The following is an 18479-nucleotide window of genomic DNA, read 5'->3' as shown; positions in this document are numbered from 1 at the left end:
TTCTCACTTCCCTTTTACATTTCGGCAACGTTATAGTCCCAAATTCTGTTTGCCGGTCCACTTTCTTACTAGCTTCGATTCTCCTCTTTTCTTAGTGACTAACTATCTCACATACCCTGCAATCCTAGCGTGAATAGTAACGATAAGGCTGTTTGTATCCAGCTACTCGGGTTGATGTACTTCGAACGACAAGAGTTAATGCCGAGGATCGGGGACGCGCAAGTTGACACAAAGCCTTTATTACCTCTCTAGGCGAGTTACCGAAACTAATCTGCTAACCGTAACTCATTGCACTCATACTGAAAAAGGAAAGCGACGTAGCAAAGAGCCACCGACTTTTCAGCCAGTCAGAAATTGAAAGCAGTCCAAACTAGGACAGGAAAGAGGTGGGGGCGGGCAGGCCGACGTCAGACAAGTCAACAACCGTCGGGTGAAAGGGAAATCGCTAAGTCGATGATCATTCCCATATAGGTTTCCGCTTTCTGTCGGATAGGTTCGTAATTAAAACAAAATCACTTATACTGTAGTGTAGCAATGCCTGAATCCTTGGTAACAAGATACGGCTTAGTGAGTGGAGGGCTCATTACCTCAGCTTCGTAAGTAGGTACAGTAGCCAGGCTACTTTACCCCGTAGGCAAGGGTCCCGCCAACTGGGCTTGCTAGCCGCGACACCTCTCGGTGGCCTTTAACAGTAAAGGTTTTGTGTCAATGAACAGGGGGTCCCCCATGTATGGAAACGCCCAATACCCGCGCCATGTGGCCATGCCGCCCTTGTTTGAAACCTCCACCATACGTAGTAATTACCTTGCAGTAGAGCCGGACGGTCTACCAAGAACCAAGCGAGCGAAAGTAAAGTTACTGGGCAGCCAGGAAAAAAGGAGAAAAAAAAGTTAGACAAAGAGAGGGAGAGAGAGAGAGAGAGAGACAAGGTAGGTAGAACGGTAGTTCCGTAGTAGGGGGATTTGAGTGGACGGGCAGACAGCCGAACTTTCGCCTAGACCCACCGAAGCCGTTTTTTTTTTTTTTTTCCTTTTCCTTTCCCTTTTCCTTTTGGAATTGGAGGTGGGAAGATTAGGTGGGCGGCAAGGACTGCCTCATCTGGGTGGGCTCCTTCTAGTGGGTATTCTTTTGGATCCTTTGTACATGATTGGTCAAGGTAACGATCCAGTGGATTCTTCCCTCTCGAAAAGAAAATGATTTTTCTTAAAAAAAAAAAAAAAAAAAAACGAGAGCAGGGCATGTCCGATGACATGGGGGCCCAGAGTCACATTCGGTCTGTACCATGGACAGTCTTGAAATAAATATCGTAAGTATTTTTACACAACTACTGTCGAGCAAGACCCTGAAAACGGAGTTGTTTGTAGGGAAAGTGCTTGACGCGACCTCAGGGGTTTCCATCAGCCCATAATGAAAGGCACATAAAGTTTTAGTGCTCCAACAGAGATATCCATGGATTGACCTCAGGCGACATCACGCACCACACCACTGTTAGGAAATCCAGCTGGAAACAGTAATTCTCCACTGTAGTTGCCGGCATTCGGGGTCCCTCTCGAACTTCTTGATGGGCCTTTGCGGGGACAAGGTCCATGAAGAAGTCCACTCCATTGGGACTAGCGTAAACTCTAATTTTGTAGCACCGCAGCAGACTTGGCAGGATCATCCAACCCGGGCCCATCCATCCATCCTGCTTTTCCAATGAAACCTAAGCAAAGGGGAAAAAAGGAAGGGTTATCATCCATGGATGGGGGAAAATGGCGGATAGCAGAACCCAGAAATCAGAAACCCCCGAAAGCCTAAAAGACAAAGAGACAGTGAGAGATACAGCACACACAATACGCATTCCCAGTAACACGAGTCTCAAAGCAGGCAAAACAACAGCAGACGCTTTCCCTTTTCTGTAATTGATTGCATAACCTTCGTTTGGACTACCGAGGGGTAGGGCAAAACAAGCGAGAAAAAAAGGGAAAAAAAGAAAAAAAAGAGGAAAAAAAATACCAAAGAGGAAACCCGATTTGTGTCCCACCATTTCGCACTACGGTAACACAGTTGGAGAAACTGCCTGGTAAACCCCGTTCTCAGATTTCAGTGACGACGTGGTCCAGTTTACCCAACCATCTTCAGCCAGTCTGACCGCCAAAAGGTTACCTACCTACGTACCCAGCCAAAATTGGTTTCTCCTCTTTTGAATTGGCTAGGTTCTACCACGGTAGATTGATGTTTTGACACTTTGTCCTTTGCTTGCTTGCTTTCTTGCTTGCATGCTTGTTTGTTTGGTTTGTACCGTGGTAAATTTTAATTCTGTTTTAGTTTTGAATTTCCAATTTCATCATACCTACTACGCATGTATGTAAGACTAGAACTAGGTATTTGTGGTATTGTCTGTCATCTATGCGGGCCCGGGAAGAACACCGCCCATCCAAAGTAACTTGCAAATGCACCTTTTTTCGAAGGCTTTCACTTCCTCTAAACGGCTTGCAAGTCCTGTATGTTTGATTTCTTCTTAACGAACACACAGCCTGCAAGAAGCTAACCCAGAAGTAGATCTCATCTACAAAAAAAAGGGCGTCCAGTCCATATGCAGAAACTTAGTGCACTCTTTACATGCAGACATCGCCCGTCCCGGCATCGCTTGAAAGGGCCTTGCCTTGGACCAACAAGGACAAGGCTTGTTGAGATGAAGACGTTCTTCTCCGTCTTTTCTCTTCGTTGTAACGAGGAACGCCCTACCACCCGCCCACTCTGTCCCTGGAACGTGCGCCTTGCTAGTTATTACAGAGTGACAGTATTGATTGAAACAATAACACTGGGATGGATAGACACAGTATCTAATTTTTTTTTCTTTTATTTCTTTTTTTTTTTAGTCTTTAATCTTGGCTACCTATTCTTGGCACGGGTAGCTGGGAAGAGAAGAGAGAGAAACCTGGGCTGTACTTCGTACTTACTGTCATGTTAAATCACCCTGCACATTCATCAGCAAGCAAGGCATTTGAAGTACATGAAATATACTTCTACAACAAACGCAAGCCATGCCCATGCCCATGCCACGCTGCGCTTGTCGCTCATTGTGCCTCCTGTCACTGATACCGTTGCAGCGTCTGTGCTGTACTGTCTGTGCCTCTGCTGTATTGTGCTTTGTATGGTGTACTTACTGTATGCTCCTGCCGGGCACTTGTGCCTACCATGTGCAGAAGCGGAACCGAAGACCGTGGAAGAAACACACACGTGTGCCAACGGAGACGGTCTGCCTGTAATGCATTCGTTACCCGTACCTACCCCACTACAGAGGCGCGCTTGCAGTATTTGACGCTAACCAGAAAGCTAGGTACCCAAATGGCAGGGGTCTTTGGGCCAGGATTGGGGCAAGAAGTACGTACTTCCTTCCCTGCTGGGATAAAATAAAAAAAAATGATAAAATAAATAAAAAATAAAAAAGGTACATAGTACATAATTGCCTACTCTCCATGCTTGTACTGTGGTACATGCTCGCATCGATCTCCGATCCACCGAGTCTGGCCCCCACCACCCTGGCTGTCTTCGCCTTGCATGTCCTCCCACCCCTGGACTCTTGTTGCTGCAAGTCCTCGACAACCTCGTCACGGGCTTCAGTAGCCCTGCTGCTCCCTTGATCCTTGCCTGCCGGGGGAGAGCGAGAGAGCCCTTGGATCATATAATAAGCTCGACAGACCCTCCAGTGGAACCCTCAGTTGCACACATCAAGTTTGGGGCCCTACTGTATGCCTGAAATCGAATCAAAAGACGAGAGGTAGTCTACCATCCAAGCGCAAATACACCTTGATCGACTCCATAGCCTCCTTCTCTGATCCATCCACCACTCATATCAATCCGCGTGCCCAAGCTCCCGTCTCTCTCGGTCTCTCCCTCTTTTCTCTCTTGCATCAAACTCCTTACTACTAATTCACATCTTCCACTTTCTCTTATACCAACTCCAACCATGGCAATGTACATGTCCTCAACCGCATCTTCGACGACACACATCAGGTCTCCCTCTGGAACCCCCATAGACTCTCCACACGAGATGACTCGATCACCATCCGCCGAGCCAAGCAAGCCTGCCAAGCGGAAGGGTAAGTCATGACTTGGGGAGCTATCTTCCCCACGCAGAGCCCACGCAACAGAGTCATTCCGCACCCAGCTGCTCGGTAGTTGGGTATTATGCGGCTCTTGGTCAGCAACATCTCAACTGACGCCATCGCCAATTTTTGTTGTTTCAATATAGGTACTCGCAGCGTCTCGACTTTGACGCCGTCCCAACTGGCTAGGAAGAGGGCGAACGACAGAGAAGCACAGAGGGCCATTCGCGCACGAACAAAGGAACACATCGAACGCCTCGAGAGGGAGGTCGAAGAGCTCAAGAGCAAGCAGAACCGCGACGAGACGCTCCAAGAACTCATCAGGAAGAACAAGTACCTCGAGAAGGAGATCGCCAGGCTGCGCGAGACTTATGGCATCCCCACCCCGCCAACATCCCACCCATATGCGCCGTCCAGTAAGTGCAACCACCGGCCCGTAATTGCTCTGTAATTCGCCATAGAATTTACATGGCTAACTGGGCTTTTCTAACGTTAGTCTACGACGACTCTGCAGTTTCCAGCCGGACCTCATCATCTTTTGGGCAACATTCGCCAGACTACCATCAGGTCGGAGAGTATGGAGCTTCCTACATGACAACCCCCGAGCCTTCCGAACCGTGGACATCAGTCTTACCTTGCTCCAATGTTTCAAGCCCAGCATCGTCCGGAAGTGCAGAAGAATACGGATATATCCCAACCAGTGTTCCCGCCGGAATTGAAGGACTCCCTCCCACGTCGCGCGTTGGTGCCTGCATGAAATATGAGGATATGGATAACGGTGAGCAGTACCTCGGTCGCAAATAATCTTGCAGGCATGACCACAACCCTATGTCAGGCAGTGAAATCAAATCCCCGAGACCAGGCTGACAGTGACCGCTATGCAGAGAACGGATACCCGCGAAGCAACGGCGTCCCAATGCCCCCAACCTATATGCACCAACAGCAGTGGCCCGTACCATACAGCGCAACGGTTTACTACCCCCAATCGCCGGCTCTCTGAGCGGCCCCGGATCATTTGGCTCCCCTCCGTCGCTGGTGGGGAGTCAAGTCGAGACCGGCGACGTTGATGAGTGCTCATCGACACCGTGTCACGACAATGGTCTCAAACCAATCCGGCGACGCCCGAAATGGGCAAAACTTGAATTCAAAGACGAATGCGAACGACGAATTGGACGACAGAACATCGAACCGATCCCCTTTCGACTCGACGCAGTCATCATTTTGGTTGACCAAGAAAACATTTCGAAGAAACCCAAACGCCGGTTTTCGAGACAGCATTAGCCAATTTTTTTTTCTTGCTTGTTAACCTGAGACTTTGAATGCATTAGTGTGAGGGAGTGGGCCAGCGGCGGCAACAAACAAGCAGGCATTTCTCCCATTGGGATTTGGCTGTTCGGATGTTCGAGTGGGGGGAACAACATTATTTGAGGCCTGGAATATTCGACCGATATTCGATCAGATCAGTTCCTCATCGCCGAACTCCCGAAGCTCGGCACCGATTTTCTGAATTCGTTGTCAACCGAAAACATTCGCGATTCTTTGTTACTCCCATGCTCGTTCGCAACACTACTTTTTAGTTCGACCTGTCACATCTGCCATCACGCACGTGTACCACCACTAGTCCAACTTGTTACCGGACCAGACAACGTTTTTTTTTTCGCCACCGTGCGACCCTGGTCACAAGTGGCTTGGTGTTGCTGTCTGCCAAAAAACTTCCGACATACCAAGCCCCGGGCTTTATTAGTGCGTATCATCACGCACCCCACAAGAGCCTTCCATCACTTTATTGGCAGCATTTGATGGCCGGTTGGGTTGACCGGCGAGGAGTACCAAAGGCTTGTGCTCAGCATAGGTCAGAGGTGTCTTCGCTGGAATCAAAACACATATTCTATTCTTATTTCGTTTCCTTGCGCTAGCGTACTGCAACAATTTTCATATAATTTTTACACCACAATTTAGGGAGGCTGGTTGTTTTGGACGGCGGCGTCGTGGAGGTTACTCATATATCGGCGTATCAAGAAAGCTCATAACCAAAGCTGTATTTGCTTCTTTGTTTTTTGTATATATAGACTGCATTGCTCTTTGTCTTGTTCATATGGAGTGGGACTTGTCTTTGCGTGGTTGGAGTCTGGGAGCATATTGGGTTTGAATAACATAACTTGGGAATCATCAACATTTGATCTTAGTTTTTTTGGGGGGCACTTTCCGCCCACTCATACATGCGCATGTTTTGAATAGCTTTCCCTGATGCGTCTACCTATCTATTCGTTGGCCATTGGATGCACGTTTTCTTCTCATATCTCTGCGTTATGAGCTGGGCGAACAAAAAGTCATTTCGGCAATGAAAGTGAAATTCGGACTGGCGGCATCTTTGGTGGAGTATGGATCGTATTTTGAGTTTGGCGTGCCCTGTCATTTTGTTCAACGGTGCAGCAAACAAAACAAAACTACCTAGGTATGGGACCTGCAAGCGAAAGATTTACTTTGTGATGTAATGCGGCTAACGGCTGTGCACATAACACTGTACCAGTATTGGTGACATTGCAATCTCATTTTCCTTCACTCGATACAGCAACCCAGACAAACCCTCTCTCTACCCACGAGACGGAGGCTCAATTCGCAGCGTAGCACAGCAGGGCCGATCCCCTTGCCTTTACGGGCTAGCTGCAGATGAGCAAGCCCAGTGGACTGGCAAGCAAGCGCTCTTTCCGAAGATCTGTTTCCGTCCCACAAGGGGGAAGAGGGGGGGCTTATTCCAAAAGCTATCTTATTGTACTACTCTGTAATATCCTTTATGCGATGCGGCTTCTCCGACATGTTGGGCATTGGCAGCTTTTTTTCTTTTTTTTCTTTTTTTCTTTTTAAAAGACGTCATGCCGCTCAGACGCTATCAATTCATCATACATAGTACGGTATTAAATGAGTGAAAATTGTGGAGATGATATGCGACCAGGGGGGTGTACCAGTAGGTTTTTTCAGCTGTGTATTTGGAGAAAGTGGAGCTCCTTTATTTTTTTTCTGATCATCAAAAGGAACCGTTGAGAGCATGGAAGTACATTACAATCGGCACACTGCGCCCACCTCGCGCTCCTATGTATTGCGTACTCCAATGCGGGCATGGCCGATATATTAAATGCAATCTACGGCTTCCGCGAAGGATAAAGCACATGAGGAGAAAAAAAAAAGAAGAAGACTAGAGAGGAGGGGAAAAATCTATATTTGCGTATAATCCCTGTCAGCATAATTTTCGTCACCCCACTACCCGAGCTGATCGTGTGGCTGGGGGGGTTTGTCCAGCCTGAATGAACTACGTAGTTCAGGGAATGCTCATGCTTCTTTTCTTAGCTACCCTCCCTCTCTCCATCTGTCCTTTTGAACCGTTCAAGGAGAATGCCAAATTATGCTTATCCTTACTCTTTCCTACTCACCTTCTCAAAATAATTTGAGATTACGTTCCAGGCGTTGTGGAAGTTTGTGGGGGTGTTGATAAGCAAAATCCAACCATGTAACAACGTTGTGAGGGAAGCAATTGGAGAAATAAAAAGAAAAAAGGGGGGCAAGGAAACAAGAAAAACAAAAAAGAAAGCGACCTAAGAAGCAGCAATGGGCATGTACTGGGTACAACAAGGATAAGCCCACAAAAAGAAGCGAGAGAGAGAACAAAACCCAGGCCAGCCTTGATGCGCATCTGCCGCAGTCAAAACCTCGAGGTAAGGGTTGCGGCAACTCACCCACCAGTCAGAGGGGAGGTTGGTCCCCCCCCCCCCCCCCCCCCCCCCCCCTTCCCTCCTCAAGCTCCCTGGCTTTTGCTTGATTGCCATTCAAAGGAACAAAAGGGCCGTCTATTGTGCCTTGGCAAGGCCAAAAGTCAAGCAAGGATGTCGGGGGAGGAAGTTTCACGGGAAAACTTTTTTTGATTGGAAGTGAGAAAAAGGACCACTGAAACAAAAGTAAATCGATTAAAGTGTATAAGGATGGAAGGATAACAAAGCAAGAGGATAAAATAAAAGACCTTATGCATATACTTTCTGAATAATACGCAGTGGACAATGTGTGTTACAAGCTAAGTATATTTTGAAAAAGGGAAATTCTTTACCCGTCGCGTCTCAGGCCTGTAAAACACGATAAACTAACTTATTCTACCACCCACTCCGGGTTACAGAGCAGCAAATTACGGCTCCCTATTTTTGTTGTCAATATATGGGCCGAATTGCTTTCGATAGCGCCCATGGGGGTAGTGGGCGCGCTTGTTCCGCAACTTTGGATAGATACCTACTCCGTACCTAATGAAACCAGTAGCTTGCCTGCCGTTCCAAGCGTCTGGTTCACGCCTCTTTTTGCTTTTTCTCTTGCGGCTGTACGGTATGGGGTAATGCCAAGTGGTGCCGAAATAAAACAAAATGAAATTACCAAAGGCTAAAAAAAAACAGAGACTGTTGATGCACCTACGCACGCAAGACCGCAAGAGGAAAGATGTTACAAAGTAGGTGAGAGAGAAAGGGCTGTGTTGCGGCTATTGGCGATCCCGGCTGACTGTCTTCTCTGGTATTTTTTTCGCCACTGCTATAATAACAAGTATTTAAGTTATGGCATCTTGCGAGCAAGGGTGGAAGGGTGCAAGAGAAGCGAGATACCACGCATCAACACACAAAATGGGGTGTGTGAAAAAGCTCACGGGCGCAGTAAGAAAACCCTTACGAGGACAACTTACAAGCGGTGAAGTCCGAAAAAAAAAAAAAAAAAAAAGCAGACTGTGGCTTGTATGGTGGACCGTTGGTATGCAACGAGGGTCCTGTCATTCCATCCGTCTGTTCGTGCTAAAGAAGGGGGGAATGGAGCAGAAAGAAAGTAGCAAATAAAACACACTGTTAATACCTACACACTATATTTTTACAGCATAGTTGGTGACGTAAAGTTCGGTTAGCAGACATCATACATATCTATGCAGGACGAAACACAAATGCCATACATACATAATACGAGTGACAACCTGCTAGAATACTATTGATACCACTTTGGTATACCGAGCAAGACTTTTAAAACCAGCCTAATTTTCTATCGCCCCCTGGCTTTCCACGTTGCTGGGCAGAGAAAACAAAAAGAAAAGGCACAACATACCCCTCCATCTCACACGTTTGCCTCAAAGGGGAAAAGAAGACCCACGTCCGCCCAACGCCATCAATCTCATCTTTTCAACAGCGGTCCGGGGATGGCCCCTGAGCTGTCGGGACCCCTGCGAACGCGCAGCAGAAAAGAAACAGAGGGAAAAAGTGAAGACAATGGTCCCACCGACACCCCTCGCTTTTTTCTCTCTCCTCCCCCCCCTTGTTCCCCCATCCGCCCGCGCGTTTCTTCTTGGGAATGCAACATGCGACATCGCTCTCGTGCGACCGCCCAGACGAGTGTTCGTTAGTTTTTGCCGTGTCTGGGCTCTGGACCATCAAACCTGGCAAAAGACGATTTGATGCGACGGTCGGACCACGGTCGGTGTAGATCGCTTTGCAAAGGTGGTATTATACTATAGCAAAAGAAACAGGTCACGTTCACATATGAATTATTCTAGAACCATAATAGTAGCGCATATATGAAGTAGTTGGAGTATTTTACAACTGAATAATTGCCTGTTATAAACCCTTGCAAGCATGGGACTGGATGGTATTTCTCGGTTAGCACGGCAAATAAAGAAAGGACATTATTTGTTCAAGGTGCGCCTTGTTAGGCGTTTGGCGCAATTTGTCCAAACATGGTTGGTACCACCAGCTTTTCAGCCTTTTTTTTTTATTTTTTTTTATCCCCTTCATCCCATAATTTCTTTCACGCTCTGTCTCTCGCTTGCTGACCTCCTTCGGTGCCACGGCAGGTTCGGCTCCACCACACCTTACTTACTGCAAAAGCCAAGTTTTTTTACGTGTTGCTTACCATTTCCAGTTCCAATAGGGAAACAGGGCGTTTGCCGCTCGATTATTGGCGGGTTCGTCTCCGATGAATTCTGTGTCGATTACGGAGTACATCTTTGGATTTTCTCGGTTCAGTAAGATCCCATTTATTCCGCTTCCTGATGGCCAGATAGCTTGTGTGTCGACTAGGTCTTTTTTTTTTTTTTTTTCTTTTCATGGTTCAATCAGATCCCACCCATGTCGCTTCTGATGCCGGATGACCTACTTGTCTACCTAATAGTACGACGAACGGCGTGGTTGGTTAATCTTTCTACAGGCCTCTCCTGCGCCCCGCGTACAGTTGCAGTTGCAGTTGCAATTGCATGTAGTGATTAATCCCTGTTTTTGATTTCAGCACCCGAATTTCTTTCTTTTTTTTTCTCCCCCACTGTGTGAACACGCGCGTATTGGATAACTGATTTAAACTCTCATAGCGCATGTCGTCAACCCGAATCGGTCTCGGGACTTTTAATACTACGAAAGGAAGAAGTAAATAAAAAACACAAAACACAGTAAGAAAAAGGCTTGGCGCGGGCGCGGCTAGTACCTTCTTTTTTTTTTTCTTTCTTTCTCCCAAGATCGTATGGTGGCCCGAGTGTTTTGTGTCCAAAAGTTTCGTTGGTTTCCGGCCGGCATCGGGAATCCTAATTTGGATATGCCGAATTATTAGCCAGTCTCGTGTCTCTATTACCTTTACCTTTTTTCCTTGGTACGTACATAGTATACCATAGTAGTAGAACTCTGTTACTCGTCACTTTTCTTGTCTCTGCCTCGTCTCCACAGACAAAATAACTACCGTACCCTTTTCTGAGCAAATAAAGAGTTTCATAAGGTCATTTCTCGCCCCGCGATAATTTACAAGCTAGCATACAATATTAAGACTGTTTCGCTTAAGCAGGACCGGAGCCAAGCAAGGTGCTCCAACGCAGGGACCCTCGTTGTTACCACATAAGAAGTGTAGCAGTGCAGATAGACAGAAAGAGAAGGGGGAGAAAAATAAATCACTGGCATTGTTGCTGCCCGCCTTTTGATTCGAGGACGCAAAGGTCCGCAACTTGAAGCACGTCTCCCCCCTGCTCACCCAGAGAGAGAGAGCGAGAGGGATGCATACTATGGTAGAGAAGCCTTGTTAGGGAACCTTGCAGGGTGCCACTGCGTTATGGATTCTCATTCCGCCTAGTCCAGATTCAGTGTCTTTCTTTTTGACTAGGTTGTCCAATAAGTACTTTGCATCGGCAAACAAGATACTACAGTGACAGTAGTAGTACCAAACAAAAGCGGTGGATACAAAAAAAGAGAATGAAAATGAATGAGCCTAGGAAGATGCTTGATATTGGACCATCCAGAATTAAAAAATTGGGTATCAATCATTAAAAGACAAACGGAAGGATTAAGAATATCTGGGTCGACAGATGCTGCAAAGACACTCACTTGTCGTGCAGTCCAGCGCTTCCTATCACATTGTAGTGAACATAGCCCAACGATATGGTCATTACACTATAAACGATGGGAAAGTCAAGTTTTTTTTTATTTGTCTGTTTAGGGGATGATGGCAAAGCTACTCAGCATTAACCAGGATGAAAGGTACAAAGTAGAAAAACGAAGAAAAAGGTCTACCCCTCATCCCAACCGAAGTCAGGCCGCGGCTGATTACACACACCCACCCCCCTCACAAGTCGGTTGGACCTACTACTATGGTATAGGCGGTATTAATCAGATAGCGTACGGTTCCAATTGGATGGTTTGGCTTTGGGCTAGTGCAACAAGTTAGAAGGGGGAGAAAATAATATTCTCCAGTGTCTTGCAGCTGTGTACGGTACAGGTACAGTATGAAGCCCTGCCCCATTAACGTGCTCAACCGCCGATTACACTTGCCTTTTTTTTGTTGGCGTTTCCAGTACCGAAGTGGTTGGTGGAGCTTGTGGTTTTGGAAGAGAAAAAAAAAAAGAAAAAAGAAAAGAATAAAAAAAGCCAGACCAGCCCCGCATGGGCAGCCGCTTTTTTTGGCAGGCCTTGGTTACAGTAGTAGTTCCCACAAAAGAAAAATAGCACTATCACGAGATGGGCCGGGTAACTCATCGATGAATATCCCAGACGGAAAGCCTTGTAGATCGAAGGGGCATGGGCATCGGGGGAAAGCATCACTACTGCCTGACAGATATGGTTGGTACCAATAGCAGGCAAAACCACCAGGAAGGGTCTGCGAAAACTGATAGGGAAAAATAGGAGCCCTGGTTTGTTGTTGGCGTTCATATCCGTACGAATCACATAATTGTTACCGTATAGACCTGCGGCATTTCTACACATTAAATGTGTTACTGCTAGTTCTAGAACTAGACTAGACTGGAGCCAGAACAAACTAGCACGAGGCATATTTGCTCTTCTATAGTAAACTTCTAGAAGGTCACCAGTTCGCACAACAAGCAAAAACGTCTCCAAGGGTCACCGTATCCGACTCAAGCAAGAAGCCCCTGGGTTGGACGCTGTCGTCCGTCATTTTCTTTCTGAGACCAGGTCATCAGCCAATAATTTAATATCGGTGGTATTATTGCGTGTGCCAGCTATGGGATAGAGGTGTGGGGTTCTGTAGGATGGACCCGAGATAGTACCATGTTCCCTGAACAAGCAACAAGTACGTGGCATGTACTCAATGGGAAAAGGGCCGCCGTTTTGGCATGTGTACTCGGCAGCAAAAAGTAACTACCACGGTAGGTAGTATCGTCGTTGCAAGTAGTAGAGTATGCATCCGTCCCGTCGGCGAAATAGTGCTACTACGCTATACTGTAAAATTCGGCGACCCACGTGGAGGCAGTAAAAAAGAAGAAAAAAAATAATAGGGTGCTGATGTAGTCTAGTGCTCATGTAATGTAATGCGCAAACCCACCACCCACCCTACTTGCGGAAGTGAGTCCAAAGCCAAATCCCTTTACGTGCTATACCACTCCTTCGTTGCCTGCGTGGCGTGGCCACCTAACTAAACTCCAGACCTGGACTGCCCCTGTTGAGTATTGCGTACTGTACTATGTAGAGTCGGGGAGATAGTGGTTACGTGGTACGTACCTGGTCAGCCCCATCACCTCATTTCCAGGGTTGGATGGATAAATTAGAGTTTGAAGAAGCCCTGCTCCTTTTATGATTTGCGAAGAAGTATACTGCTTCTGCGGTATGCGTCTCATAACGCGTCCCAAGTCTGCCAACTTTACCAGTAATAGTGGTATGAGAGGGGTAATGGTGTTTTGGAAAAATAGAAAAAAACCATAAAAACCATGGTAATTTGGAGTACAGTATATCATTCCCCTTTCCTATTTGCCGATTCAATCAACAGCTCGCTAGCATGCCAAGACTTGAAAGTGGGCAAGCAACCTTGGGGTGAGGGAGAAGAAAAAAAACAATTACCGCAGCAAATGCAGAGATTCAAGGCGGTGAGTGGCAGAGGCATGCATCCCTTTCCCCAGAAACAAGATTCGGCACCTCTGAGGAGGTTTGTGGAAATCTCCGGCGATCAGCATGCCGAAAGCCCCCACGGTGCGGGTGCGTGCGTGTCCGCCAGTGTGGCGCCATGTGAATTCACACTCCCCGTCTTTCCCAACGGCTAGCTAGCTTCCGCACACCGAAACGTGGGCTTTTGACTCACCGGATGGCGCAAGTCCGGATGATTCGAGATCGGAGTAACTCTTGGACCGGATTGCGCAGCAGCAGCACGCAGGAGACAATGAGCGGCCACATGCTTTGCAGGTCAACTAGGGTTGGCTGTTAGGTCCCTTTTGCGCAGCTGTAGTCCCACGTCCCCCCTGCAGCCTGGTCTTCACCGTTGTGCTACACCTTGCCAGCTAGCACCTAAAGTTTGCGCTAGACGGGCCTCTTTGAGTTGAAAAAAAAAGCAGTAAAGAACCGCGAACAGCCATTCCCGGACTTCTCACCGAATCAGGCAATTATGCCCGGGTAGATAAAAGCGAAGGATCTTCGCTACTGTTTGTGGCGAGAATGTTTTGGCAACGACCGGTGATACCTTTGTGGCCTCAACCTAGGCCGTTGGCGCATGTGTTAACACGAGAAGCCCCTCACTTGAGTGCACCAGATCAGCAAACGATGCAGCGCAATTCCACACCGACACTGCCCAAGATCCGCGGTCCTGCGAATCTTCATGGCTGTATGCCTGCCTGCCTTCCTGCCTAACACATGCTTTCAGCAGCCTACAATAGGTCAGGTACTGCTGCGCATTGTGGAGAAACAGTGCCAATCAAGAGTCGCAGCATGGTGAGAACCGTCGTTATGCGGAAAGGATGTTGCTGTCTTGCCATGACGACGTGTCGCCCAAAGCAAAGCAGAGCAACAGGTGCTCCGTAAACGAGGAGGACAAGTATACAGGTACATACGGTAGAACCCTTGGCACGTAGATGGTGCGGGTTTTGGCCCGCAGTCTGCCCTGTCGATGCCGCCACGATTGACTGTGCGCAGGCAAACGGTCCCCCGTCGTCCTAGCTCGCACTGGTGCGGCAGGAATCCTAGCGCGACAAACCTCTCAAGAGGGGTAGGCTAGCTAGTTCGAAGCTGAACCAAAACCATCGAGTCCATGACGAAGATATGTCGCGGGAAGCCCCGCAGTCAGGGCAAGTGTGGTAGGTACGGACACGAACTTTGGCTAATCAAGCGAGCTGTCAGCCCGAAAGTTGGACGGACGAGATAGCAAGTGAAGATTTCTAGAATAACTCAAAAGCAGGCCATTTCAACGTCATTGACGAAGTATCCCGCTCGCTCATGTTTTTCCAGGTTGATGAGCTGAATTGAAACCATCCGAAGATGGTTTAGCACTTCCAGCAGGTGTCGGAGATTGGGGCTTTTCCATGGTATACCTGTTCGGCATAGTTTCGGAGACATATGGGTGTGAACTCTTGCGCTGAAGAATCGAGTATGTAAAGTTTGCTAATGTCATTGAGAAGGATTTCCGAGCTAACATCAAGCTAGGTAGCCGACTGCTTGGTCGTAAACTAAAGTTGGCTAAAGGGTGGAGTAGCTACTCCGTAGCTAAGGTAGGCGGGGTTGTTGATGATGAAGTGAATAGTGCGTTGGAATTTTGTATACCTTGTCCCTGTAGAGCGCGTCTAACCATCTCGAGGTCCAGCTGCCGTGTCACAGGCACAGCGCTAGGAAGGTCTAGAATCACAGCGGGCCGATTTGATGTGATTTGGGTAGCCGGCATAAACTGGTTGTGAATAACGTTTGTTGGCAATGTGCGTGCGTGGTTCGAGGGGCAGCGTACGAGTTGTGGATGCGGTTGGCGGAACAGATACCGCAACAAACACTCACTTAGGCATGGTTAGTGAGTTTGAAAGACATCCATGCCACGGGCGGGGTGAGTGCAAGTTTGACTAGGTAGATAGGCACGGTAAATGGAAGCATGAAGTGAGGGAGGGAGGAAGTGCTTGGTGGTGGCTGATTCTCTGACAGGAAGGAAACATCAAGGTGCCTAAGGTAGGTAAGGTAGGTATCGTATAGCGAGGATGTTTTCACAGAATGAGAAAGTGCAGGGTAGGCAGGACACCAGACAGGCAACTTCGCAAGTATCGGGGCAATTAGGCGAAGATGCATTCGATTCATTTTCGTGTTGTACTGCAGCCGGAAATCGTCACTGCGATTGACTCATAGCGGCTTTGCCAACTGTTGAATTGTGGGCAGCTTGCACTTACTGTTATTGCTCTTGATTGGTAGTGATTTAAATTTTTAACCAATCTTGTCAAGGCTTGAAATATACTGGCGATTTCTTGGCTGCAATACAACAAGAATCCCTATCTCAATGCTGCTGGCAGTGCACAAAGGCAGAGCCAAAGATGTGGCCAACCAAAGACTACAATCCCGACAGAGTTGGACATGTCTCCTGAGATATTGCCGCCGAGGCAGACCTGGGCGGTTCGTGATGTTCAATCATCGAGTGACTAGTGGGGCTCACAGCCAATCATAGTTATGGTTATTTTGGTAACAACATATTGAAGACAGGGCTCCAAGTAGGCGGGCGGTTAGACAGCGAACCACGATGGAGGAGGCTTGAATATGCGCATTTCTCTCCATGTAAGCCGCATCAGTAGGCGTTATGGCGGAAGTCCATCAATCTATTAAAAAGGGGATGCTCTAGTAGATTAATGTGATATATTTGTTCATAATTTCAACGTACAAGTGAGTTGCTCGTTGTTATTTGTCGTTCATTCGCTCACCATCCAGTTGAACTGGCGACAGAAGGCGACCAAGTCATCCGTCTATCATTATCATCACTACTGGGAGACCAGGCTAGTGCCAATGAAACAAAGATATTAGTAGCTGCCATAAACCGGCCATCTTTACTCTCATTTATACACATCTCATTTTGTTACCTTTCTGTGTCTTGATCTCTCCATCTCTTAAGCCCAGTTCAAAATACCCCTAGTTTTAGCTCCAATGCCTTCCACGTTGGCAACATGGGCGCTGGCCGCCTTCACAGGTAAATAGTTCAGCGTTATATTCATTGAGAGTCCTTGAGTATATCTAGAATCAGCCATACTGATTATCAATATCTCCCATCCTCGCCTCAGCTTTACAGCTCACTTCCATGACAGCTGCGCAGGGAAGCAGCTCATCCATCACATCTGCATCTACAATCACAAGCACAGCTGCAGCCCCAACGTTAACAGCACCGTCAAACACATCACAGAAGCAGTCCGTCTTCGTCTCACCTGACCAGGAACTCGCATTTGGTGTCACCATTCCAGATGACCCAGCTAGCGATGACATCTATTTCACGTTGGCAGGCCAACCTTCCCTCGGCTGGACTGCTGTCGGTCTAGGAGCCGACAGCATGGCGGGCAATGCCTTGGTTCTGATGGTGTACGCCTCGGCCTCCAACAAGAACGTCACATTCTCGCCCCGTCTGACGTCCTACGGCGGCTCGGAGCCGACACCCTACCGGGATCTCCGCTTCGATGTCCTACCAGGCACGGGCTACTACAACGGCACCCTCATGTTCAGGGCCCGGTGCTTCAACTGCCGCCGTTGGCCCGGCGGGTCCATCGACGTCAACTCAACAGCACAGCGATGCATCTGGGCCGCAGGGCCGAGCTACGAGGTTAAAAGCGACGATGTGGCTGCTCCTCTCAAGTTCCACCGCAGCTACGGGTCCTTCTCAATCAACCTTAAGGCTGCGCAAGGTCCCGGTCAGGCGCCGACGCTCAACTTCCAAACCGCAAAGAAGAGCGAGGGGGCTGCCCTGACCGGCGAGCCCAGGAGCGGGAAGCGCGACTGGTCTGCGCTGTTTCATGGCATCATCATGCTCTTTTGCTTCGTCGGCCTGCTTCCGTTTGGTTTAATTGTCCTTCGGGTTGGTAACTGGCCTAGGTGGCATGCAGTCAACCAGAGTATTGCTTTGGTTGGTATCATAACGGGTTTTGGACTTGGAGTGAACACAAGCTTCAAGTACAACCGGGTGAGTACCAGTGCCAGTTTTAGATTTACACAAAGTCCGACGGGGGGGAGCAAATCCAGTTTCTGGGGTATAAGGAAAATAGCTGACAGAATCTCCGGTCCAGTCCCGCAACTTCAACAACCCCCACCAGGTGATCGGGATCCTTGTATTTATCTTCATGCTCTCCCAGTTCGTTCTGGGATATCTGCATCATAGAATGTACAAGCAGAATGAGGGCAAAGGTTCCCCATTGGCACCCTTCCACATCTGGCTGGGCAGGACGGTCATGATAATGGGAGTCATCAACGGATTCTTGTGAGTTTTAGAGCCCCCATTCCTACTCTGTGCTTCTTTTGGTATAAGCTAACGCGTAACTTTTTCTTCAACAAGGGGCTTTCCTTTCGCCCTTTCCTACAGATATAACTAGTAAGTCAAACCATTCCCCCGCCGCGTCAAAACAAAACCTCTACCTCGGCATGAGACTTTGATTAACCTCATCCCACAGCATTCTTCTCGGTCTGGTCCTCGCCATCGCGCCGCTGGTCATCTTGCTGCTCCTCTACAAGCCCTTGATCCGCCCGAGGCTGTGGGGCCGCAAGGAGGAGCAACCAACCGAAGAGGCCCTGCCCCCGTATACGGCAGAGCCGTGGAGGCAGCAGGTCCCCGCGACGGGACACACCGCCACGGCAGTGGCGGCCCAAGCCCCCGAGACCCGCGGAATCGGTCTCTCGGACATGGGTGCATGGGCTAGCAGAGGGGGCAGAGATAGACCTGGCCAGGCGCCCGGCGGCAACTGGGGGCAGCCGCAGAATCCCAGGGAGATGATTTGAAAGTCGAGACCGGGATACCAGCCAAGTAGGCAAGGAATTGTGATACTATTGTTGTACCATAACAAAAAGGGCCTGGAATTCCCGGAAGCCCCAAAAAAAGTCATTTTGTTAAAGTATGCTTGGCCTTCAATCGTTCTGGGTTGCTTCTCATTTGAGATACTAACCATGCACCTTACAGGAACATTAGTTCCTG

General features: G+C 48.3%; 2 protein-coding genes across 2 annotated transcripts; both read left to right on the top strand.

The window, feature by feature from the left end:
• The first annotated feature begins 3596 nt into the window (after positions 1-3596).
• PgNI_03460 (uncharacterized protein) lies at positions 3597-6494 on the top strand. Its single transcript, XM_031123514.1, has 4 exons — positions 3597-4085; positions 4238-4507; positions 4588-4869; positions 4976-6494. The coding sequence occupies exons 1-4, from the start codon at positions 3953-3955 to the stop codon at positions 5089-5091; spliced, it is 801 nt and encodes a 266-aa protein (XP_030985312.1). The 5' UTR covers positions 3597-3952; the 3' UTR covers positions 5092-6494.
• A 9716-nt stretch (positions 6495-16210) lies between these two features.
• On the top strand, positions 16211-18430 carry PgNI_03458 (uncharacterized protein). Its single transcript, XM_031123513.1, has 5 exons — positions 16211-16499; positions 16591-17477; positions 17581-17771; positions 17847-17882; positions 17962-18430. Exons 1-5 carry the CDS (start codon positions 16457-16459, stop codon positions 18284-18286), a joined length of 1482 nt encoding a protein of 493 aa, XP_030984021.1. The 5' UTR covers positions 16211-16456; the 3' UTR covers positions 18287-18430.
• Positions 18431-18479: the final 49 nt, after the last annotated feature.

This window comes from Pyricularia grisea, assembly GCF_004355905.1.
Source record: "Pyricularia grisea strain NI907 chromosome Unknown Pyricularia_grisea_NI907_Scaffold_2, whole genome shotgun sequence".
NCBI classification, from domain to species: Eukaryota; Fungi; Ascomycota; class Sordariomycetes; order Magnaporthales; family Pyriculariaceae; genus Pyricularia; species Pyricularia grisea.
This window is presented reverse-complemented; position numbering and strand designations above follow the sequence as displayed.

Coding starts and splice junctions, on each gene's coding strand:
- PgNI_03458 (XM_031123513.1), top strand. CDS start 16,457: ATGCCTTCCACGTTGGCAACATGGGCGCTGGCCGCCTTCACAG. Junction 17,772..17,846: donor GGAGTCATCAACGGATTCTT/GTGAGTTTTAGA, acceptor TTCTTCAACAAG/GGGCTTTCCTTTCGCCCTTT. Junction 17,883..17,961: donor CTTTCCTACAGATATAACTA/GTAAGTCAAACC, acceptor CTCATCCCACAG/CATTCTTCTCGGTCTGGTCC.
- PgNI_03460 (XM_031123514.1), top strand. CDS start 3,953: ATGGCAATGTACATGTCCTCAACCGCATCTTCGACGACACACATCAGG. Junction 4,508..4,587: donor CCACCCATATGCGCCGTCCA/GTAAGTGCAACC, acceptor TTCTAACGTTAG/TCTACGACGACTCTGCAGTT. Junction 4,870..4,975: donor ATATGAGGATATGGATAACG/GTGAGCAGTACC, acceptor ACCGCTATGCAG/AGAACGGATACCCGCGAAGC.